Raw genomic sequence first — 25,421 nt, 5'->3', positions numbered from 1 at the left:
AAGTCCCCGGAGGAAGGGAGCCGGATGGCCAGGGCCAACAGGGACGGGACGGGTGATCGCGCCACCTGCCAGGGACACGGGGGCGGGGCCTCCGCCTGGGCACTTCGCCGTCAGAATGCCGAGCGTGGGGGTGGGGCTGAGGACGCAGCCTCCGGCGGGAGGCTCAAAAGCAGCACCACAGGGAGGCAGTGGGGGGGGGAAGCGGCCAAAGCGGTCCCTCCCTCCATGGTGGCAACGGACGGTCCCAGCACCAGGGGAGCGACTGGGAGAGTGCCGGCGGAACCCTGAGTGGAAGGTAAGGGACAGCGAAATGGACAAGGAGGTGGTGACCAGGAGGGTGGCTAGGAAGCAGTCCGGGGCAGGGCCATTTTGGAGGCTGTGGGCTGATGAGTTACGGGGTGGGACACTGTCAGCCAGGTGAGGGTGTCCACCCAACCCCTTAGGGCCCCGGGCTGGGACCCAGTGGAGAGGGTGGGCCTGGGTCCCCCTAGCCTCCCAGACCGCCTGAGAAGGGCTTCCGCTGAGGAGACAGAAGAGGCCCAGGAGGCACGAACAGCCAACTTTACAGAGACGGCAAATGTAAACTGAGGCACCCGGGACTAGCAGCCGGGAACTTCGGGCTCGCAGGACCCACCACCGTAAGGCCGGGTCAGAGCGGCAGCCTGCGCCCAGTCTTAAGGTCCATAAAGTCCAGGCAGGGGGCTCACTGGGCTGGGGCCTGCTCAGCAGAGGGGCTCCGGGCTTGCGCCCAGACAAGACCTGTCACACTCCACAAGAAAGTACAGATCATGGTTGTGCAGCAATTGTAAAAGGAAACAAAATGCGATAATCCTGTCAATAGGCTGCAATCACTATTGTGGACATATCCTTGTTGAAGGTTAGCAAGTAAACCAGTGCTCAGCTTTTGGAGGTGAGTGGGAAGCTCTCGTCCTTATGCAGCTTTGATTCCAGCAGCACAGATTAAGGAGTGGGGAAATGGCAGCCCTGCCATAGAATCTCTGTGACAAAATTAATAAATACATCAGGCTAATAATTGACACCATTTCCTAGAAAGATTCTGTTGCTATACATGTGTACATCGATGCTGTGCTTGGTCCCAACAGAGATCCAGGGACTGCTAGCCAGCTCTCAGAAATACAGCCTCTGGTTGTTCCATAGTACTGTCCCCCACTCCCCAGCCCCAACTGCATAGAGCAACTTACCAACCTGCATGGCTGCCGCCCGCTCAGCCACCAGCCCCACCACCTGCACAGAAATGTAGCCTGCGTCCCTTCCATTGCCTTAACACCCTGTGTCTCTTCCATGTAGCATTGTTGAGTGTCCTCTCCAACACTGGAACTTGAGAACAATTCCTCGCCTCGTGGTGCACAGGTTGTCACCGGATTGACCCGCACCTCCTGGCCCTCTTCAGTCTGTTCATTAACATGTGTCTGTGTTTCCAGGACAAGCATTTCTGGCTTTTTTCTCTCTGAGAACTACCCACAGTGTCCCAGGGTTTGGTTACAGGGTCCCTACCCAGGATTCTGTCCAGTTCTTTATAAAAACTGGCATGTTTTGGGTGCAGCACCAGAACAGCTGTTTGCCTCCTTTGCCTTCTGGTATGCCTGCTGGAATTCCTTGATCTTGGCTCTGCATTGCAGGGTGTCTCGCTCATACCCCTGAGCACACAGGGACTGAGAAATGCAAATGTATGTCCCAGTTCCTAAGGGTCACTTACAGCTCTGTTTACACTGATTCTTCACCCCACACACTGATTAGATCCAAAAGCTCTGCATTACTCCAAGCAGGAGAGTGACTGTATCAAGACACCACCCCTGTTTCCTTGAGAATACACCATGAGTACCACCACACAATATACCACAGACATGGTAAATGGATCTAAAGTTCCTGGGATCTGCAGGTGGGATGGGAACATCTGTTTACTTGTAAACATTACGGCTGTGTCTACATTGGCACCCTTTTCCGGAAAAGGGATGCTAATGAGACAAGTCGGAATTGCAAATGCCGTGGGGGATTTAAATTTTCCCCGCGGCATTTGCATGAACATGGCTGCCGCTTTTTTCTGGCTCGGCGCTTTGCCGGAAAAAAGCGCCAGTCTAGACAGGGATCTTTTGGAAAATAAAGCCTTTTCTGGAAGATCCCTTATTCCTGATTTTAAGAGGAATAAGGGATCTTCCAGAAAACGCTTTATTTTCCAAAAGATCCCTGACTAGACTGGCGCTTTTCTCTGGCAAAGCCCTGAGCCGGAAAAAAGTGGCAGCCATGTTCATGCAAATGCCGCGGGGAAAATTTAAATCCCCGCGGCATTTGCAATTCCGACTTGCCTCATTAGCATCCCGTTTCCGGAAAAGGGTGCCAATGTAGACACAGCCTACATGGCTGAAAGGCAGCTGAGTTCAAGGTGATGTCCAGAGTGGCTAAATGGAGCATTGTGGGCTACATGCTGGAGTTAAATATACTCAACAAAAAAAAACTACTTTAGTACACACTTTGTGACTGTTGACAGTGCAGAGACAAAAGTCCTGCATGGACTTGGAAGTTTTTTGTTGCCCAAAATGACCATATGTCACAACATTTGCCACATTATAATGTGACACTCGGAAGTGTTTGTCACAAAAACCTGTTTTTGGTGACAAAATGTGCCAGTGTAGACAAGGCCTTAGTTCCATTGTTTCTCACTTGTGAAGGGAGCTGTGTCTGCAATTCATGTTCCCAGTTTTTCCCTCAGATGCTTCATAAGTGCTATCTAACAAGAAACACGTATATCTGTGTGGAGGAAGCAAATGGATTTGAATGTACCTACTTATATACCAAAATCTGCTTTTCTATACAACAGTGCAAAATTATGTTAGATTCCAGAATATTTCAACTAGTCAGATCTGAGAAGATAGCCGGATGGCATCATATTTATAAATCAATAGCTAACATTTATTTTCACAGAAAACATAAAAAATAAAATCTCAGTCTTACAGCTGGATCTGTGTGGGAACATGTGATTAGAGCCTAGCACAACTGTGATTGATTCTGCACTGAAGATAGTCATATGCATTTACCTGACTGCTCTTAAATGTATCCAGGATCACACTTTTTCAGCAAAGGGAAATAAGTTAAAAAGTTATGGTTTGGATTTAAAAATCCCGAAAGCCAGGAAATTCTAAATTACAGCTCTAAAAACAACCAGACATTATATACATTAAAGTCTAAAAGTTAACACCTATAACAGTGACACAAAATATATGTACCCTAGGCCTTATATATACAGAGAGAGAGAGAGAGAGAGAATGCACACACTTCAAGATGTTTAAAATTTACCTATCTGTAACATTACATTACTAAAGCTTTTTCCATTTAATAAATCCACGTGATTGGCTTTATATAACCCTGAAAGAACACACTCCAGATTACCAGGGCATGGACTAACGATTTTTCTGTTACATTCCCTGAAAGGATAGCAGTAGTTTCTGGACTTTTGAAACAACATTAGAGTTTATGCTGGTATTTGCCCATGGACTGTTATGTAAATCCTTACTCACATGAGGCATCTCATTAGCTACAAGAGCTTGCAAGCCTGAACCTGAAAGTTGTACTCTATCCACAACAGTTCCAAAAAAGGGAAAACTTCTCTTTAATATGCCACATACAGCATCTGCCTCATTATTACACAACACAGTGACACATTTAGATACTTGACAGAAGACTTCATAAAAACTATACAAAGAGCAAAAGCTTGTTTCCACATTTAGAGTCACATGATTTCATCTAAACTTGAACCAAAGCCAGGCCTGCAACATGCAACCCAGTTTGTATTGAATCTTTTTGTTGTTTTTCACATGAATGCTCCCTTTGAGATCTTACCATTCACATTCAGAACCACAGAGCTGCAGTTGACAAAAACAAAATCACAGTCCATAAAATTAGTAACCAGGCATTATATGCTATCTATTTCTAGATGTGAATTAGGACGAGCTAATTGTTTTTATTTTCTAAAAGCACCTTAACCTTTTCATGCAAGCGATCTGAAAGTTTTTTTTAGAGAAAGGAAGAAAAATTGAGTAGGAACAAAGATTTTCCCCAGTGGACGAAACTACTAGTTTATATAACTCAGTATAGTGCTTATGGCAAGAGACAACAGACGATACCTACGACAAAGATGAAAATATTCCATAATGCATTTAGCTGGTTGTATAGTGCAGATGGAGGAAAATTTTCTTCTTGATTTTTACAGACAACAGACTCATACTCTAAAGCCTGAGAAATGAATACCCTTATAATTATGTCAGTTACAAAAGTTATTCATGGTAATTATATTGTTCTGTTCTTTTAAAAAGCTAGCCATGTTATTGTTCAAAGCATTTCAGAAAAATTCTAAAATCACATCAACGTGGACCTTGCAGACAGATTATCCCTATAAAGACTGCTCTTTATAGCCCAACCTTACCCGACATCCTGATCGTCCCGCTAGCCAGTCCCTTAAGCTGGCTTTGCTTAAAAGACCTTTGCTTCCTAGCGCTGCTTCAGAAATATTCCCTGATATTTCACTGCAGAGAGTAGATTGGATGCCAGATATCCTGCCTGTTCTTCTTTATAAATCAGTTATTTTTTCTACCCCAAGTTGCCTCTGGAGTCTGGACCCTCAAATATTTTTCCTTCAGATTCAGCACACATTGTGAATACTTGCCCCCAACATATTACTCACCTTTGTATGTTCAAGTACTGTGTTTCAATCCTACCCCAAGAAAACATGCTCATGTTCTGTACTGACTGTTGGTAAGCAAACATCAACAACCATTAGTAAAAATGGCAAAATCATTTTGAAATATGTTGTCAAATATGGCTATTGAGGGTGAGTTAGTTGAGGAATAGATGATTTGATGGCTAAAACATAAGACTGAATATTGTTAAAATTTGTCCTATTCTCTGCTGTACCAAGTCACTGAGGCTGCGTCTAGACTGGCATGATTTTGCGCAAATACTTTTAATGGAAAAGTTTTTCCACTAAAAGTATTTGCGCAAGAGAGCGTCTATACTGGCATGTGCCTTTGCGCAAAAGATTTGCTTTTGCGCAAAAGCATCTGTGCCACTGTAGACGCTCTCTTGCACAAGAAAGCTCCGATGGTCATTTTAGCCATCGGGCTTTCTTGCGCAAGAAATTAACGTTGCTGTCTACACTAGTCCTCTTGCGCAAGAATACTTGCGCAAGAGGGCTTATCCCTGAGTGGGAGCGTCAGAGTATTTGCACAAGAACCACTGATTTTGTACATGACAAAGTCAGTGTACTTGCGCAAATACTCGCGGCCAGTGTAGACTGGCGGCCGCTTTTGCACAAAATCATGCCAGTCTAGACGCAGCCTATGTGACTTTAGGAAAATCACATAAGCCTCATTTCAGCAAAGCACTTAAGCACATGCTTTAAGAAACTACTAGGCATGTGATAACTCATATTTAGTTAAGCACTTACTTCAATGCTTCACTGAATCATGGCCATAATAGCTCAGTGTGTCCATTTCCCTGTCTATAAAATACAGATAATATTTTCCTAGTTCACAGGGACATCATGAGACTTAATTCAATGAGGGTGAAATTTACATTTGTACAATAAGACTCTTCATGCTACTGAAAACCTGCATAGAGACATCTAGCTGATGAGCAGGGATCCTAGTTTTCTGTGATACATTCTCAGAGACCTCTATGGTGGCACTCTCAGAAATGCTTCCAGTTCCACGCGCAGGGCCAGGTAGGCAGGCAGAGCTTCAGAGTCTCAATGAGTGGATGAGACGATGGTGTAGGGAAGAGGGGTTTAGATTTATTAGGAACTGGGGACACTTTTGGGAGAGAGGGAGTCTATACAGGAAGGATGGGCTCCACCTAAACCAGGGTGGAACCAGACTGCTGGCACTAAACATTAAAAAGGCTGTAGAGCAGTTTTTAAACTAAGAGATGGGAGAAAGCCGATTGGTGCAGAGATGCATGTAAATCGGAGGGAGACTTCTCTTGGAGGAGAATCCATTGATAGAGATTCTCTAAGCTGTAGTCAGAAAGAGAGGAGGGGAGAGGGCGAACCATGGGCCAGAGCAGACAAACAACCGCATACAAAGGAATCCAATGCATCAGGGAAGGGCAGACAAATAAGCAGTGGCAAATTTTTAAAGTGCTTGTACACAAATGCTAGGAGTCTGACTAATAAGATGGGTGAACTAGAGTACCTCGTATTAAATGAGGAGATTGACATAATAGGCATCACTGAAACCTGGTGGAATGAGGAAAATCTGTGGGACACAATCATACCAGGATATAAAATATATAAAAAGGATAGAGCAGGCCGGGTGGGTGGCGGAGTGGCACTGTATGTGAAAGATAACGTAGAATCAAATGAAATAAAAATATTAAGTGAATCAACATGTTCAATAGAATCGCTATGGATAGTAATTCCATGCTCCAATAATAAGAAATTAGCAGTACGGATATATTACCGACCACCTGACCAGGACAGCGATACTGACATTGAAATGCTAAGGGAGATTAGAGAGGCTACCAAAATAAAGAACTCTATAATAATGGGGGATTTTAATTACCCCCATATTGACTGGATACATGTCACCTCAGGAAGAAAAGCGGACATACAATTTCTCAATGGCTTAAATGACTGCTTCTTGGAGCAGCTGGTGCAGGAACCCACAAGGGGAGAGGCAATTCTCGATTTAGTCCTGAGTGGAGTGCAGGATCAGGTCCAGGATATAACCGTTACAGGACCGCTTGGGAATAGAGACCATAATATAATAACATTCAACATTCCTGTGGTGGAAAGAACACCTCAGCAGTCCAGCACCCTGGCATTTAATTTCAAAAAGGGGAATTACACAAAAATGAGGAGGTTAGTTAAACAGAAATTAAAAGGAACAGTGACTAGAGCCAAATCCCTGAAAGCTGCATGGAAACTTTTTAAAGACACCATAATAGAGGCCCAACTTAAATGTATACCCCAAATTAAAAAAACATAGCAAGAGACCTAAAAAAGAGTCACCGTGGTTTAACCACCATGTAAAAGAAGCAGTGAAGGACAAAAAGGCATCTTTTAAGAAGTGGAAGTCCAATCCTAGTGAGATAAATAGAAAAGAACATAAACACTGTCAAATCAAGTGTAAACATGTAATAAGAAAAGCGAAAAAAGATTTTGAGGAACAGCTAGCCAAAAACTCAAAAAGAAATAACAAAATGTTTTTTAAGTACATTAGAAGCAGGAAGCCTGCTAAAAAACTTGTGGGTCCCCTAGATGATCGAGCTATAAAAGGAGCAATCAAGGACGATAAAGCCATTGCAGAGAAACTAAATGATTTCTTTGCTTCAGTCTTCACGGCTGAGGACGTTGGGGAGATTCCTGAATCTGCACCGTCCTTTGTGGATGATGAATCTGAGGAACTGTCCTGGATTGAAGTGTCATTAGAGGAGGTTTTGGAACAAATAGAAAAACTTAATGTTAACAAATCTCCGGGACCGGATGGCATTCATCCAAGGGTTCTAAAAGAACTCAAATGGGAAATTGCTGAGCTATTATCTGTGGTTTGTAACCTATCCTTTAAATCGGCTTCCGTATCTAATGACTGGAAGGTAGCCAACGTGACACCAATATTTAAAAAGGGCTCTCGAGGCAATCCTGGCAATTACAGACTGGTAAGTCTAACTTCAATACCGGGCAAATTAGTCGAAACAATAGTAAAGAATAAAATTGTGAAGCATGTAGAAGAACATAATTTGTTGGACAAAAGTCAACATGGTTTCTGTAAAGGGAAATCCTGTCTTACTAATCTGTTAGAGTTCTTTGAAGGGGTTAACAAACATGCGGATAAGGGGGATCCAGTAGATATAGTATACTTGGATTTTCAGAAAGCCTTTGACAAGGTCCCTCACCAAAGGCTCTTGTGTAAATTACATGGCCATGGGATAAGAGGGAAGGTCCTTTCTTGGATTGAGAACTGGTTAAAAGACAGGAAACAAAGGGTAGGAATAAATGATAAATTTTCAGATTGGAGAGGGGTAACTAGTGGTGTACCCCAAGGGTCAGTCCTGGGACCAATCCTTTTCAACTTATTCATAAATGATCTGGAGAAAGGGGTAAGCAGTGAGATAGTAAAGTTTGCAGATGATACAAAACTGTTTAGGATAGTCAAGACAGAAGCAGACTGTGAGGGACTCCAAGAAGATCTCACCAAACTGAGTGACTGGGCAACAAAATGGCAAATGAAATTTAATGTGGATAAATGTAAAGTAACGTACATCGGGAAAAATAACCCCAACTATAAGTACAGTATGATGGGGGCTAATTTGGCTACGACAAATCAGGAAATAGATCTTGGAGTTATCATGGACAGTTCTCTGAAAACTTCCACACAGTGTGCAGCGGCGGTCAAAAAGGCAAATAGGATGCTAGGAATTATTAGGAAAGGGATAGAAAATAAGACCCAGAATATCTTACTGCCCCTGTATAAAACTATGGTACATCCACATCTTGAATACTGTGTACAGATGTGGTCTCCTCACCTCAAAAAAGATATTTTGGCCTTGGAAAGGGTTCAGAAAAGGGCAACTAAAATGATTAGGGGTTTGGAACGAGTCCCATATGAGGAGAGGTTAAAGCGACTGGGACTTTTCAGTTTAGAAAAGAGAAGACTGAGGGGGGATATGATAGAGGTCTATAAAATCATGAGTGGTGTGGAGAGGGCCGATAAAGAAAAGTTTTTTATTAGTTCCCTAAATAGAAGAACTAGAGGACACCAAATGAAATTAATGGGTAGCAGGTTTAAAACTAATAAAAGAAAGTTCTTCACACAGCGTGTAGTCAGCCTGTGGAAACTCCTTGCCAGAGGAGGCTGTGAAGGCTAGGACTATAACAGAGTTTAAAGAGAAGCTAGATAATTTCATGGAGGTTAGGTCCATAAAAGGCTATTAGCCAGGGGATAAAATGCTGTCCTTGGCCTCTGTCTGTCAGAGGCTGGAGAGGGATGGCAGGAGACAAATCGCTTGATCGTTGTCTTCGGTCCACCCTCTCTGGGGCACCTGGTGCTGGCCACTGTAGGCAGACAGGATACTGGGCCAGATGGACCTTTGGTCTGACCCAGTACGGCCCTTCTTATGTTCCTATGAGAAAAACCATTAAAACCTATCATTATAATTAAATGGACTTAGGGGGCTTGGGCAGTGCTGCTGGATGGCTGGGCTTTGGGGAGGGACGTGAGTTCTGAGTGGCTGGGCCTCAGATGGTCAACCCCAGAGGGTGGTAATTGTCTAACTGACCCCCCCCCCCCCACCTCCTGTTTCTTTGCCAACTGTCCCATCATATTGCCAATCACTCCACTCCCCCATCAACTGCCCCATCTCCTGCTTTCCTCGCCAACTGCCCTCGCCCCCCCGCTAGCTCCCCCCTCGCAGCTCCTCCTGTCGGTGCCAGCCCGGTCAGTGCCGCCGAGCCCGTTACCCGCCCCCGGCCCAGCTCGCCCTGCGGCTGACGCGGCGGCCTCCTCCCTTCGCTGAAGCGGGCAGCGCTAGGCCGCGGCGGCGGGGCCGGGAGCCCCGAGTGAGTTGCCCGGCGCCGCGATGCTGGTGCCCGTGTTCACCCTGAAGCTCAACCACAGGATCCTGCCGCGCATGGTGGCGCTGGGCAAGTACGACGGGACCCACCCCTGCCTGGCGGCCGCCACCCAGGCGGGCAAGGTAACCGCTCACGGCGCTTCCGCCCGCCACGGGTCCCGTCCCGCCTCAGCCCCGCCGCCGGCCACGGGTCCCCCCCTCCCGCCTCAGCCCCCGCCGCCCGCCACGGGTCCCCCCCCTCCCGCCTCAGCCCCGCCGCCGGCCACGGGTCCCCCCCCTCCCGCCTCAGCCCCGCCGCCCGCCACGGGTCCCCCCCTCCCGCCTCAGCCCCCGCCGCCCGCCACGGGTCCCCCCCCTCCCGCCTCAGCCCCGCCGCCCGCCACGGGTCCCCCCCCTCCCGCCTCAGCCCCGCCGCCCGCCACGGGTCCCCCCCCTCCCGCCTCAGCCCCGCCGCCCGCCACGGGTCCCCCCCCTCCCGCCTCAGCCCCGCCGCCGGCCACGGGTCCCCCCCCTCCCGCCTCAGCCCCGCCGCCCGCCACGGGTCCCCCCCCTCCCGCCTCAGCCCCCGCCGCCCGCCACGGGTCCCCCCCCTCCCGCCTCAGCCCCCGCCGCCCGCCACGGGTCCCCCCCCTCCCGCCTCAGCCCCCGCCGCCCGCCACGGGTCCCCCCTTCTCCCGCCTCAGCCCCCGCCGCCGGCCACGGGTCCCCCCCTCTCCCGCCTCAGCCCCCGCCGCCGGCCACGGGTCCCCCCCTCCCCCGCCTCAGCCCCCGCCGCCGGCCACGGGTCCCCCCCTCCCCCGCCTCAGCCCCCGCCGCCGGCCACGGGTCCCCCCCTCCCCCGCCTCAGCCCCCGCCGCCGGCCACGGGTCCCCCCCTCCCCCGCCTCAGCCCCCGCCGCCGGCCACGGGTCCCCCCCTCCCCCGCCTCAGCCCCCGCCGCCGGCCACGGGTCCCCCCCTCCCCCGCCTCAGCCCCCGCCGCCGGCCACGGGTCCCCCCCTCCCCCGCCTCAGCCCCCGCCGCCGGCCACGGGTCCCCCCCTCCCCCGCCTCAGCCCCCGCCGCCGGCCACGGGTCCCCCCCTCCCCCGCCTCAGCCCCCGCCGCCGGCCACGGGTCCCCCCCTCCCCCGCCTCAGCCCCCGCCGCCGGCCACGGGTCCCCCCCTCCCCCGCCTCAGCCCCCGCCGCCGGCCACGGGTCCCCCCCTCCCCCGCCTCAGCCCCCGCCGCCGGCCACGGGTCCCCCCCCCCCGCCTCAGCCCCGCCGCCCGCCACGGGTCCCCCCACTCCTCCCTCAGCCCCCGCTGCCGGCCACGGAGTCCCCCCTCTCACAAAAATCTCTGCTGCTTGCCACAGGGGCCCCCTCTGAGACTGCCCTGACTGCTGACATGGGGACCCCCTTGAGACACCTCCCACGCTCTGCTACAAGGACCCCCTGGAGACTCCCACAGACCTAAAGACACCTACACCCTGGCAGGTCCTTCAGTCCTTTCCCTGGAGACACCCCTGCCCTGACCCCTCTATGGAGACTGCCATTGGCATGGAGACCCTAAACCATGGAGATCCCCCCTGCAGAGACAACCGTAGACCTAGGGGTGCCTGAGGGTCCCTCATGGAAGTACCTATAGATAAAGGAACACCAGTGCCAGAGACTTCCCCTGCTGTAGGGATGCCTTGATATGGAGACACTCTTAGATCATCTGCCCACTCTGGCATCACCACTGTCGGTGTGAGGACAGCACCTCACTGAGACACCCCTACGAACGTGATCCCAGGTACAGTGTGTGTCTGCTCCGCTGGCATCTATGGACTTCAGTGGGATGTGTGGATGTTCAGGAGCCCTGAAAATCAGGCCATTCATTTATTTCCAGAGTAAAGCTTGCGCTTAAGCCTTGCTCAGAACAACACACACATTTCTTTTCCTGCCAAGGGCAACAAGCACAGATACATGTCAGCACCCCCACCCTCCCTTGGCTATTCCCCTGTGAAATGACTCGTTCTTGTTTGCATACACAGTAACTGTGAATGGAGAAAACTCCAAACTGAAAAATGCTCTGCCAGAATAAAGGAAAAAGCCTAATCTGAAAATGGTTTTAGGTTCATGTCTGCCAGGGATTTAGTGCTAGCGAAAAGCCATGTTTTTCATGCATGTGACTCTACAAGCTGTATTGATACGTCCCTGGTGACTTGGGATTGCCTTGCTTATACAGAAAGAGGAGATGCTGCTTTCATATTGCTTGTGCTGCAGTGTTTGTACGTGGGTAAAGCCCTACAGCTCCACAGATATTTGCTTCATCTTCATGTCCCTTCTGTGACTGACCCCCTGCTCATCATGCGTTCCCTCCTCTGTTCACCGTGTGTTTCCTCTCCCCGTGGTCTGGCAAGGGGACCCTGCCCAGTGCAAGGGAGGGCTGCCGGAAGAGACTCGGTAGCCCTTCCTCCTCCCCCATTGCTTGTGGCTTCCTCATCCTCCTATGGGAGGCTACCGACTCCCAGCCCATATGGGCTGGGAGCCTGCAGCCCAGTGAGTCTGGAGCTAGGGATGTAATAGTGTAGTCGATGAAACGATTAACCATGGGCAATGGGTGAAGGTAGAGATGGGGGAGGCAAGCCCTCATCCCCACCCCAGTCCTGCCCTTTCTGATGAGGCCCAACCCCCACAAAGGAGTCAAGTTGTCTTCCCACTGCACCATGGAGAAGGAGGGAGGGCGAGTGAGCGAGCACTGGGGAGGGAGGAGGGCATGCGGCCTAAGCCTCCCCAGCCTGGAGCATGGGGAGGGCGGGTGCTGGGGGTAGCAACACTCCGCCTCCAGGAGGGCTACGTCTACACTGGCAGCTTCTTGTGCAAGAACTCTTTTGCGGAAGAGTTCTTGTGCAAGAACTCTTCCACAAGAGAGCGTCTACACTGGCATGTGCTTTTGCGCAAGAGATGTGCTTTTGCGCAAGAGCATCCATGCCAATGTAGCCAATCTTGCGCAAGAAAGTTCTGATGGCCATTTTAATTATAGAGCTTTCTTGCACAAGAAATTCATGTTTGCCTGTCTACACTGGCCATTTCTGGAAGAGCTGGTACGCAAAAGGGCTTCTTCCTGAGCGGGAGTGTCAGTTCTGCCGCAAGAAGCCCTGATTTTATACATTAGAATGTCAGTTTACTTGCGCAAGAACATGCAGCCAGTGAGAGGACACCACCAGTGGATTTTTTGGTGAGCGGAATAATAAAACAGGCAGCAAGTTTTTGCGCTAGAGCGGACACTTTTGCACGAGATCGCGCCAGTGTAGACACAGCCTAGGTGTTGTGGGGGCGGAGTGTGGGCAGGGCTAGGTTGGCAGTTTGGGAGGGCAGTGCCTTTCCCTGCCTAGCATACCGGTTGCCTATGCAATTAACCGATAAGCAGGTGCTTATCGGTTAACGTTCCTGGCTACATGCAGTCCCCTCCCGCCTACTGCTCTTCAAGTACATTTTTTAATGGGCTGGCCTATAGGCTGGCTCAGTCCTGGCTCGTACTGGGTCCTAGCTGCAACCCCCACTGTGGCTCTGCATTATCGGACTGGGGAGCCGGTGTGCAGGCAGGCATGCTGCATCCCAGCATCAACCTCCGCTGAAGCTCTGCATTAGACGCACTTTAAGAGCTGGTGCGCAGGCTTGCCAGTAAGTACCTCAACAGGAAAGGATACTTCTCAGTGGTGCTGCAAAGGGATGTTAAATAGCTGTTAGTAAGCTAATCGAGTAGTCTCTTCACTGAAGTCTTAGACAGAAAATGTACATCTCCAAAAGTTTCAATAGCCTCTCTTTGCAAGATTCAGCATCCTGCTCGGCCATATCAATTAACTACACAAGGATACATGCAGTTCATAGAAACACACGTAGTCTCCCATTTTTCCATGACCTCAGTCCACCACAAGGCACAGTCATCCTGCATTTCACCCCCTGTTTCCTGGTCCCCAGAAAGCAGTTGCTCAGACTGCGTAGATCCAGTTGCAGGATTGTGGCATAAAACTTCATTTGGGTTTCAACATGAGAAATGTGGGGGATAAATCATTGCTTCTAGGCATTTGTATTAATTGGTTTTGATAAATTATACTGTTAAAGCATTTAACCTTAAAGAAGATAAGTACAGAAAAAAGAGACTAATGATTTTCCAGTATCATGTAATAATGCGCTATTTGAATAGTAGCACATACATTACTATAATAGCCCTTGTTTTTGCTAATGCCATTACCAAGAGAGATGGGGCATAACTTTCTTAATGTTTTTAAAATAATTATAATTCTAAATATGAGACACACAAAGTGGATGAGGTAATTTTTTTTTGTACTGGACCAACTTCTGTTGGTGCAAGCTACAAGTTTTTGAGTCACACACAGCTCTTCAGATGTGAAGAACAGCATTGTGTGACTCAGAAGCCTCTTTCCCACCAGCAGAAGTCCAGTAAAATATATTACCTCATCCTCCTTGTCAGCCAGTCTCAGTTTTCAAAATGGTTTTAACACTAACCTCTTCCAAGTTGGCACATTTGTGCTTGTAACAAATTTTTGGAAATTGCTGATTTTGTAGTGTAGGAGGTACCTGGTGGGGCTCTAAAAAGCAGCAACATCAAAAAAATAAAAATCTTACCATTTCCACCTCTCTTTGTTAGTCTCCAGGACCTGTGCCTGAATATCAAAACTGTGCCTCTTACTGTGTATTAATATATGTGGTGGCTAGCAAGATTTAGAACAATCTTTGAATGTCCATTTTTTTACAGGTTTTTATTCATAACCCTCATGCCCGTGGCCAGAATGTAAGTGCGAATCGTATGCTGCAAAGCAGCCAGGATTCTGATATATCTCTTCTCAACATTAACCAGGGGGTCAGCTGTCTAACAGCAGGAGTACTAAATCCCCAACTTGGATATGATTGTCTTCTAGTTGGAACACAGACCAATTTGTTGGCTTATGATGTGTTTAACAATTCCGATTTGTTTTACAAAGAGGCAAGTTAATTTCATTCTTAGTCTTTGTCTTTTTGTTTTTCCTATTTCTTTTTTCATTCTTGCATATCAACCCAGTTTAAGTTTATAAATTCTAAGTTAATTTATTCAGTTGTTATGCTTCGTTTTTTTGAAAGTCAGTGATTTAACTCAATTGAGGGCTTTCTGTGCAGAGGACTTGCATGTTTTGAAAAGCACTATTATATTTTTAAGAGGAAAGTATAAAGTTAATATCTGTCTTTTAGTGACTTGAGTTTTTTATATTATGCTTACCAGTTATAGTTAAAACTCAAAAGCCTATTCAAATCTGAAATGAAATCATTAGAGCAGAATAATATATTCCAGTCTGATATCTGAACTAAGTCTGCTTGGAACAGTATTTTGGAAAAGCCATGGATTTGTCATTGAGTCACAAATTGTATAGGAAAAAAAATTAAAACATTACATTATTCTAAGCAAATTATTCTTTATTTTTCAGTTAAATATCTAAAATTAGTACATTAAATATTTACAATTTTCTTTGCTTCTTTTTAAAATAGGAAGAAGGTAATACAAATTAAATAGGTTTTAAAATACACTGAGTGTGAGGGTGGGGAAAGGTGTTTATACATACAAAGTTAATGACCAGCCTGAGTAATTGCAGACTGACCTTATTGTAACCTTCATCCTAATCAACATGCGTAACTGGGTTGACCCACCTTAGTACTGTAACCTCTTACTGTTGCTCTTGCTTGTTGTGTCTTGTCTTATAGTTAGTCCCCAATCTGCACTTGGATCTCTATGACCATGTAGCCTCCGTCTCCCAGTAAGATACTATGAGTGAAAAGGCGTACCCATGTGCATGTCCCATTTATGTCAACAGGACTTTGTACATGTTTGAGGGAGCATTTGCATGCATCTCATTACCAGTTTGGGATCTTAGATTATAAATTCTTTGGGGGCAATGAGCATGTCTTTGCTCAAAACTTCACAGGTAACACTATTTTGGGTATGATAAATCAATAGGTACTAAAAATATAACAATTCAAGTTACTTTCTCTTATTACACTACAGTGGACATAAACAGATCCAGTTTTGTAAGGTTATAAAGACTGACCTATTATGAAAAAAACTAAAAGTTGAATTTTTGTCATGAAGCCATACATGGATAGACATACAACCTTCAGCATGCACAATTAAATACAACATAGATTTTTGCTATTTTATTTTATGTTTGCAGTTGGTTATCTCTGTTTTGTTTAATTTCTGGTTATTGGTTCATCCTTTAGACTATGATGGGTAGTCAATAAAACAGCGGCAGTTTACCAGAGTTAATTCCTGGTGGGCCTCTGCTGCTATATTTACCTGTACCTCTGCAGGTATGGGCGATTGCAACTCCTATTGGCTGGGAATGGCGATCCATGGCCAATAGGAGCTGTGATCCCCTGGTATGGGGGCAATCTAGGAGCTAACATTGGCAGACTGGATCTGGCTCTTGGACCAGTATTTGCCCATCCCTGAACTATGAGTACTTTATATTAAATGATGAATAACTTCTTCATTATTACATGCAGTATTAGGTTAATGTAACTCTGGATACTCTTTGATGAATCTTTGTTATATATCTATATTCATATAATGTTTCTCTGCAGGTTACAGATGGAGCTAATGCAATCGTGCTTGGGATGCTAGGAGATATTTCATCTCCTCTTGCTATTATTGGTGGAAACTGTGCTCTGCAGGGCTTTGATTATGAAGGAAATGATCTTTTTTGGACGGTAAAGATATAGACAGTCCTTTTGATGTCTCTACAAGAGAGTTTTTGATAGATCAGTATTAATTTGATTTTTGAATAGCTCAGAAATCTTTCTTAATTTAAGATTTATGATAAACTGTGTATCTTTGGAATTTATTCAGTATATACTAGTGATTATAAATGGTTAACCGGTTAACTGGTAAATCTTATCCTTAATAGGTGAGGCTTACCTGTTGTGGTTAACCAGTAGAGGCTGTTCCAGCCCTGTGGGGCCTGCCAGAGCAGCCTTTCTCCATGGTGCACTGCAGTCGGGGGCTGTCAATAGAGAGCCCAGCCTTCCTCCCTCCACCCCTGCCACAGATTACATGCTGGTTCCTCAGGAGTGGGGCTGGCAGCCAGCTGCAGAGCCCGCAGTGAAGCCTGCTGGCCCTGCTCCCAGGGAGGCTTCACTTCAAGCTCTGCAGTATAAAGCTTAAACTAGCATTTTTAGCGGTTACACGGTTACAGTGCTAAATGAAGTTTTACACATCTTGTATATACAATTTGAGCCAGAGCCAACTATATTCTATAGTCTTTGTTCTTGTGATAATTAAAAAAATAAAAATAGTTGTCAAAGGCGAAACTAGCATAAATATTGATGACTCCTTTCTTTTAATTTTAGGTTACCGGGGACAATGTCCGTTCATTAGCATTGTGTGACTTTGATGGAGATGGGAAAAAAGAGGTTGGTTTGTGGTGGACTGTTTCTCTGTGAATTCAGCTGAAATACTGTCCTGCAATGAAAAGACTTCTTTATGTTGCTGGTTGATTTAACTGTGCTTGGAGCTATAGTTCTTTCTTTGGCTCTGATTTGCAAACACTTAGACGCATACTTCATTTTATATGCTATAAGAAAATGACCCATTGACTTCAATGGAGCTCATCACAGTGGGTAGGTAGAATTAAGTGTGAACACAAGTCTCTGAAGGATTGGAGCCTTGCTTTGGATATATTGATCACTGATTATAATTCTGAAGCTTTTCTTGGCAGTTTACAGTGTGTCTTTTTTCTTAAATACAAATAAATATATGCTAAAAATAAAAAAAAACAGCCAAATTGCTGATCACCCTAATTACTGATATATTTCAATAAATGGCAAAAATAGTTAGTTAGAAACTATATTATTCATTAAAGTAGACAGTTGTAAAATTGTATTACACATTACCTCATTTATGGTTGGACTTGTTTTTGATTTAGCCATTCTCAAATCCAATCACTGCATCTTTTCAATAATGACACAATGATTAACTGTTTCAGAGGGGTAGCCATGTTAGTTTAACCGGAAAAACTCAAAAAACAATGAACAGTCTTGCAGCATCTTAGGCCGTGTCCAGACTCAGGGGTTTTTTCGGGAAAAGTAGCCTTTTCCCGAAAAAACTTCCCCTGCGTCCAGACTCAAGCCGCGTTCTTTCGAAATTATTTTGAAAGAACGCGGCTTTTCTTTCGATGGCGGTAAACCTCAATTTACGAGGAAGAACGCCTTCTTTCGAAAGTTCCTCTTTCGAAAGAAGGCGTTCTTCAATGTAAAGAGGCCATCTTCGAAAGAGAGCATCCAGACTCGCTGGGTGCTCTCTTTTGAAAAAGCGGATTTCTCTTTCGAAAGATCCGCCTGCAGTCTAGACGCGATCTTTCGAAAGAGGCTCTTTCGAAAGATGCTTTCGAAAGAGCCTCTTTCGAAAGAAGCCTGCAGTCTAGACATAGCCTTAGAGACTAACAAAAAATGTAGATGGTGTCATGAGCTTTCGTGAGCACAACTCACTATTTCAGATGAATGGAGTTGATTCACTGATTAACTGTTACCCATTGAATTGGGTAGGATGAAAATAATTTCCTTGTAAGGCAAGGAGAGGAAAAACTGTTATATCCAGATTGTTATGTGTGGATGGACCCTGTGCCTGTTTCCACGTAAATGTGGAGGTCCATCCACATGTTGTAAATTGCAAGGTCAGGGTCTTAAATGTGAGTGGCAAAAAAAAGATGGTTTCCTAACATTCTTCAGGAGTGAGTGTATAGGCTATTTAATATTGTGCTAACTTCTAGTTTCTAGAACTTCTAGTTTCTTCATTTTTCCTTTTCTTCTTATTAATTGGGGTAACCTCATTTTTTGTGAGCTGAGACGTGTACCCCAGATGTAATCCAAGTTTCTTCTGCTCAGCCATGACCTAGTTTTGCAACCCTTCACCTATATGGATCTCATTGAAGCAATCTATTTGCAGGATTGGGTCACAAGTCAATGTACTCATTCTTCTTCCTCCACCTTAGTTGCTGGAATTGAGAGAGCTGATGAACAAGTAAAGTGATATACAGGTTAAACCTCTCTAGTCTGGCACTCTTGGGACCTGACTGGTGCCGAACCAGAGAATTTGCTGAACCACAGGAGGTCATTATAATCTATCAAATTTACTAACACTTCCAGTGCTTACTGGGCAGAAGACGGGTAAATTAGAACTAAATAACAGCACAGACCACTGAAAGCCAGGACTGGTAGCTGTAAACAAACTTTATGGGACTGCGGGAAACTTGGCCACACCCATGATAAGTGGACATCCGACTAGCTAAAATCATGCCGGACCACAGTTGTTGCTGGACAGAGTGTGCCAGACTAGAGAGGTTCAACCTGTACTAAGTGATGATGGGGCTAATTCTAGGCTAGCAGGGTCCAGTGGAGAAGGGCACTAGACCTGAACTGTATTATTGGCTCTGCCATTGTTTCACTGTATGACCTTCGATAAGTCACTGAACTTCTCTACTCACTAGTTTCTATAAACTGGATGTAATGAAGTTTGCCAGTCTTTGTAAAATGGTTTTCCACCTGCTTAGTTTGTTCTTTAACATTCTTTATTTGATCAAATAGGGTGCAGGAAAGGAAATGAAAAAATTGAGTGCATGAGCAGATAGAAAGAGGGCCCAACTTAGCATTGTCCTGTGCCTCATGCCATAGTTTACTCTGCAGCAGAACAGAAAGAGAGACAAAATTATATCCTGGCAGTACTAGAGTGCTCTCCCTCACCCTTGCTTTAGGTAGTAGTTCAGTATGTGTTCATAGAGTTTAGGCAACCCAAACAGATGTAAATAATGCTTGGACAAAAAGAGAGTCTATGGCACCCATTAGTCCCAAAGCACTTTACAAACTTTTCATATCCCCATTAAAAACTCTTGAAAACTGAGCCTAGTGTATCTATTCACTCAGTAAAAGCTTTCTGTGTGTCTGAATTCTTAAGTATCTTTGGTTGTTGCTACTGTGAGTTAAACTATTTTAAGATTCTTTCTTTCTTTCTTTCTTAGCTTCTTGTTGGGTCTGAGGATTTTGACATCAGGGTTTTTAAAGAAGATGAGATTGTGGCAGAAATGTCAGAAACAGAGGTAAATTATTTCTAAGCAGTGTTTATTGTATGTTCAGATCGGGTACAAAATATTGCCCACTGTAAATCTACAATGGCTTTGATTTACTATGATGACCAGTTGAGTTAATTATTTAATTAGACCAATTTTATTAGAACTTTAAAAGTTACAGTTTAATAATGGGTTTAAGCTATTTGATGTGCTGTTGAGCAGATAGCCTGCAAGGTTTTAAAAAGTATTTTTTTCGTCAGAAAATTAGGGCCCTGTCCAACTACACTGAAATTATTGAAATGATCTAATTGATGTCTGTTGGCTATGGATCAGGCCCTTAGTCAGAAACTGTGAACAAGAGAGCTCAATACTTTCCCCACAAATCATAGGATAAGCAAGGTCAGATCATGGCTAAGAAGTCAGTGCCTGTATCTCCAGTGCAAGCAAAGCAGTTCATTAGTTAATAAGACAACGTCAGTATTTTATGTTGATATCATCTCACATTAGTTGAACAGATTTTTCTAGAATGCATTGACACCAACAGCATGTTTGATTGCATTGACACAAACAGTATTGGCATAAGCAGCTTGGGAAGCACAAATACAGATTAAACAAGGTTATATTTTTTAAAAATGCAGTATGAACAAAACGGAAGGTAGTTTGATGTAATCAGGTCAGAGATAAGCATGACGTGCCAGTTAAAAACAACACCTGTGGTATAGACAGGTCTTAAATTATAATTGAGGGATTGGAAGACTTTTAGGGAGGGAATGTGTCTGTGAAGAAAATAAAAGGGTGCTGGAGTTGTCACTCTTCAGCTTAATGTCAGTCGAAGGATTCCCACTGTTAGGGATTAGTTGCTTTTAGGGGAGAAAAGTGCCTTGTGGCTTGAAGTAGAGTGGGAAGGATGCCCTAGAACTGTGTTCCTCAACCAGTGGTACAAGTACCTTTAGGGGGTACTCAAGAGAAGTCTGCGGGGTACATCAACACAACTGAAATTTGGAGAAAACTGAATTTTGGTTTTAAGTTTTATAGCGCTTTATTATTTTTTTACTTTTTACACCCATAAATTTCATCGCCAGCCCAGCTACGATTAAGTTGTTTAAACAAATGCGTTGCAATGGTAGAAATTTTTTTTGTGTGTCTGAAAACTGGAGGTACTTATAGCGTGGTGGGGTTTTTTTGAAAAAGGGGGTACTTTATTAAAAAAAGGTTGAGAAACACTGCCCTAGAAAGTTTCCTTATTGAAAATCTGAAGAGAACTGTATTGTGGGAGGAAACTTGCTGCTGGAGTTAGGGATAAAAGTCTTCGCTACTAAACCACTTATGAAAGAGCTATTAAAGCTAAAGAAGGGCAGTTTTGTTAGAGGAAGGTGGCTAGAATTAGAATTTAAGAGAATACCCCAGATTGGAATATTTTATGCCGCTTGTACTTTTGAAGCAGTTAGGAATGGCTACGAGGTTAGGTGTTTTCAGCTCTTCCCCATGCACTAAAACCATGATTAGCTAGTAAAGTTGTGTAGCGTCAGCAGAGAAAAGCTGTGAAAATGCCTAAAGCTGGTCAGTACCTACATCCTGTATTAGGTCTTTACTGCAAAACTATGTTCTGGAATATGATCCTGATTTGTAGTTAAAGGGAGGTTAGACAGAGTTAAGAGTAGATGATGCCTTTATTTCTTAACCTGCTTATGAATCATGTTTTAAAGCCATACTTACAGATTCCCTAAGAAGCTCTTTCTTATAGTCTAAATTAAAGGAGCATTCACTGGCCTACACACTCTTTCTTGGAGGAAGATAAATTCCATGCAGCATATTTGAATGCTGACTTTTATACACTGTACTCATTTTAAAAGACTGTAGTGTTCTGGTTTTGTTTTTGTTTTCTTTAATTTTGCTTGTGGTCCACAACAGGTAACCTTTTGATGATGCTATACAAAAAGGGCTTAATGTGATCCTTGGAAAAAAATGAATATAGCAAAGGAGTAGAAGGGTTGTATTACCTCTGTATTTGGCACTGCTATTACTAGTACTGTACTGTTGTGTCCAGTTCTAGTGTCCACAATTTAAGAGACGTATTGATACGTTTGATAAGGTTCAAAGAAGATCCACATGAAGGATTAAAGGATTGGAAACCATGCCTTATAGCAGTGGTTCTCAAACTTTTTGGCTCGCAGCCCACCCTGCTCAATGCAGACCTTTCTGTGGACCACCAGTCAGCCACTCAGGATGACAAAATGGGTGCAGGAGTGGTCTGGAGATAGGGGTCTGAATGGGAGATTGGGTGCAGGAGTGGCTGAAGGTGGAGGGTCTGGCTGGCAGGTTGGGTGCAGGAGTGGGCTCAAGTTGGGGATATGGAAGCAGGGGAAGGGTCTGGGAAGTGTAGGAGGAGGCTAAGAGTGGAGGGCTTGGGAGGAAAGGAGGGAGGGTGCTAGGGATGTTAAATATCGGTTAATTGAATAGTTGATTAACCTCATGAATTCTTATTGATTACTCAACTATCCTGTAGTTCCCAGGGGTGGGGCCGGCAGTCAGTGCGCTCCGGCTCCACTCCTGAGGAGCCCCCTGCCACTCCCTGCTGCTGCCTCTGTTTCAGGGGCAGCAGTGTGGGGTGCCAGGTGGAAGATGGTCCATGAGTGGAGCCAGTCACCCTGCACTGCTGCTTCCGATACCCAGTCAGTAGTGGAGAGCGGCAGCAGCCTTTCTCCAGGGGATGGGAATGAGCTCCCAAACCCGGCGTGAGCTGAAACTGAGCCAGGTTGCTTGCTTGCCTGGCTTCTAATACACTTTAAATCCAGAGCCGCAGCAGGAGTAGCTCCTGAACCAGCCAGGCTGCTTATTGGTTAATCAGTTAATCGTATATACTATTACATCCCTAGAGGGTGCCAGGAGTAAGCTGAAGGTGTATGCTGGAGTGAGCTGAGGGTGCAGGGTTTTGACAAGAGGGAGTGTATGAGGGGAATGGGAGTGCGGGCTCTGGGCATGAGAGGGATGAGGGGCACTTACTTGGCTCTTTTCAGCTCATCACTCCCAGACACCATCCCCTGCTGCTCCCATTGATCGTGATTCTGACCAATGGGAGCAGGGGGAAAAGCCTCCAGGTGAGCAATTTCCTGTGCTGCCATTCCCCCCAGCTGGGGAGACTGGCAGTGCATGGAGTTGCTTCCTCTCCCCACGAGCTGGATCTCCCTGTGAGCTGGATCTGGCCCGCAAAGCTCAGGGCTCTCCCCCACAATGGGACGCTGGTGCTCCAACTTTGCCCGGGGAATTTGTGTGTGCATGGGACTGGAGCACCAGCACAGGCTTCCCACTGCAGGGAAAAACAAGCCCTGAGCCATTGGTGATCTGTGATAGGGATGTTAAAATGCAGGTTTTTATGTAAATATGTAACTGCTGAGACAGGAACACGGAGTGAAGGGGAGCCAGTGTGCATGGGGAGCCGGCTTTTAAGCAGGCTCCCTGTGAACATCAGCTCCTGGGTTGCCAACTGCCTCTTTGCGCTGCTGCCTCTAATACAGAGGCAGCAGTGCATATTGGCTCTGGCTGAGCCACCTGCCTCTCTCCCCCTCCCTGTGCTGCTGCTTCTGTATCAACCTCTCTCCCTGCACTGCTGCCTCTGGTAGAGAGGCGGCAGTGTGAGGGGGCAGGCAGCTCTTCAGGAGCTGTTGCATGTAAGGACCTGCTTAAAAGCCTGCTTCCTCTGAGCACCGGCTCCCACCTGCTCTCTTTCCTCTCCTGCCTGTTGCTTCCTGTGTTAGAGGCATCTGTGTGGGCGTGGGGCCTTGTGTGTAATCATGACGGTTAACTGATGAGCTCAGGCTCGTCAGTAGCTGTTTAATCGTGTACACTAACACATCTGTAATCTGAGGACCACTGCTTTATAGTGATAGACTCAAAGAGCTCAATCTATTTTAGCTTATCAAAGAGAAGGTTAAGAGGTGACTTGATTATTGTATAAGTACCTGCATTAAGAACAGAAATTTAATAATAGAAGATTCTTCAGTCTAACAGACGAACAACAAGACCAAAGGGCTGGAAGATGAATCTAGACAAATTCAGACTTGAAATAAGGTACAAATACCTTTAACAGTGAGAGCAATTAACTATTGAAACAATTTACCGGGGTTGTGTGGAATCTCCATCACTGGCAAATTTAAATCAAGATTGGATGTCTTTCTAAAAAATATGCTGTAGTTTAAACTAGGGATGTCATAGTGTAGACGAGTAATTGATTAACTGATAAGCAAAAGCTTATAGGTTGATGTTATAGACTGCACACACATTTCCCCCCCCCCCCCCCAACAGTACATTTTTTAGCAGCCTGGCCAGCAGCCAGGCTCATTTCTGGCTCATGCCAGGTCTGGGACCTATCCCTGCTGCAGCTTTTCATTTAAAGTGTATTAGGAGCCAGGCAGGCAGGCAGCCCAGCTCAGTTCTGGCTCATGACAGGTCCGCCTCTGGACAGGCAGCTGGTCTGTGAGGGGAGCTGTTTTTTAAACTGGCTCCCCTCGGGGACCAGCTCCCACCTGGCACCCTGCACTGCTGCTGCTTATACAGAGGCAGCAGCGCAGGGTGTCAGGAGGCTCCATGGGAGTAGGGCTGGAGTGCACTGGCTGCTGTCTCCACCCCATGGGACTATACAGTTGTTGAGTAACTGATAAGAATTCATGAGGTTACTCGACTATTCAATTAACCGATATTTAACATCCCTAATTCAAACAGGAATTAATTCAGGGAAGTTCAGTGTTAGGCAAGAGGTCAGACTAGATGATTGAAGTAGTTCCCTGTGGTCTTGGAATTGATGGATCCGTAACTCTCATTTAGCATCTCAACATTTCTCCTGTTCATGTTGATGAGCTACTCTAATAGCTAACTTTTATATGGTGCATCTAGGGGAAAAAGGTTGAGTTGCAGGCGCATTGTGACTCTTGTTGGCACTTCCTTAATTCTGTTATTTATGTTTATTAGTGTTTGATTGTTTCTGTAATGCCATAGATATTCACCCGGGTTCTTTCCTTCACAAGAGCTTGGTCCTAGAAATAGATCTTTGTTTTATGTCATTTGTTTAGGTCTGGAGATTTGTGGCAAAGATTTCCCACTGTTGCTAGTACTTGGTCTAGCTCCACCATTGGTAATAATATTGGGCCACTAGTTTAGTGTAGACACCCACAGCAGTGTTTTAAAGAGTTTTGTCTAACCAAAGTGGGTCTAAATGATGCCATGTTATAAACATAAGTGGCCACCTGTGTTTTCTCTACATTTGTGCTACCTGTCATTGTCTCACAATTTTTAGTGATTTCAAACTAATCTTTTGTATACCTGCTACAGTAATTTTCTTTAGGGAGGAAAATGATCAACAGTTAATGCAGGGCTACTCAAGTTTGGAAACCCCAGGGGCCACAATGCTGAGGGCCACAATTTAAGTGTGGTTGCATAAATGTGCAAATATATATACAAATATATGCAAATAGTTTATTTCACACTGATGGGCATGAATACAAAGATTAAGGCAAGACTAGACAACACACAAGCCCCATTTAAATCAGTTGTACAGATATTAATAAAATGCAATATTTACCCAATTTCTACCCATATGACAGCACTTTTAATGAGCAATGACAGTCCAGAAATTTAACTACTAAAATTCGTATTAACAGAAGACCATTATATTGATTGCTTTTTTGTTTTGGCTCCCACCTGTGGGCCGCATGTTGAGCCCTGAGTAAACCCAAACTACACTGCGGGCCACAAACAAATCCCGGGGCTTCA

General features: G+C 45.6%; 1 protein-coding gene across 4 annotated transcripts in view; it reads left to right on the top strand.

The window, feature by feature from the left end:
• The first annotated feature begins 9,427 nt into the window (after positions 1-9,427).
• Positions 9,428-25,421, top strand: part of BBS2 (Bardet-Biedl syndrome 2) — a 43,056-nt gene continuing 27,062 nt past the window's right edge. The window contains exons 1-6 of one of the 4 annotated variants that reach the window (XM_075940397.2): positions 9,547-9,705; positions 10,935-11,353; positions 14,324-14,551; positions 16,180-16,305; positions 16,945-17,007; positions 19,608-19,685. In XM_075940397.2, coding sequence (XP_075796512.1) covers positions 14,375-14,551; positions 16,180-16,305; positions 16,945-17,007; positions 19,608-19,685 — 444 coding nt within the window. In that variant the 5' untranslated portion in view covers positions 9,547-9,705; positions 10,935-11,353; positions 14,324-14,374. Of the gene's footprint in view, positions 9,706-10,934; positions 11,354-14,323; positions 14,552-16,179; positions 16,306-16,944; positions 17,008-19,607; positions 19,686-25,421 lie in introns of all 4 variants that reach the window. The other 3 variants (XM_075940396.2, XM_075940395.2, XM_075940394.2) reach the window with 3 other exon arrangements.

Source organism: Pelodiscus sinensis, chromosome 12 (genome assembly GCF_052426305.1).
Source record: "Pelodiscus sinensis isolate ZL-2025 chromosome 12, ASM5242630v1, whole genome shotgun sequence".
Classification (NCBI taxonomy): domain Eukaryota; kingdom Metazoa; phylum Chordata; order Testudines; family Trionychidae; genus Pelodiscus; species Pelodiscus sinensis.
This window is presented reverse-complemented; position numbering and strand designations above follow the sequence as displayed.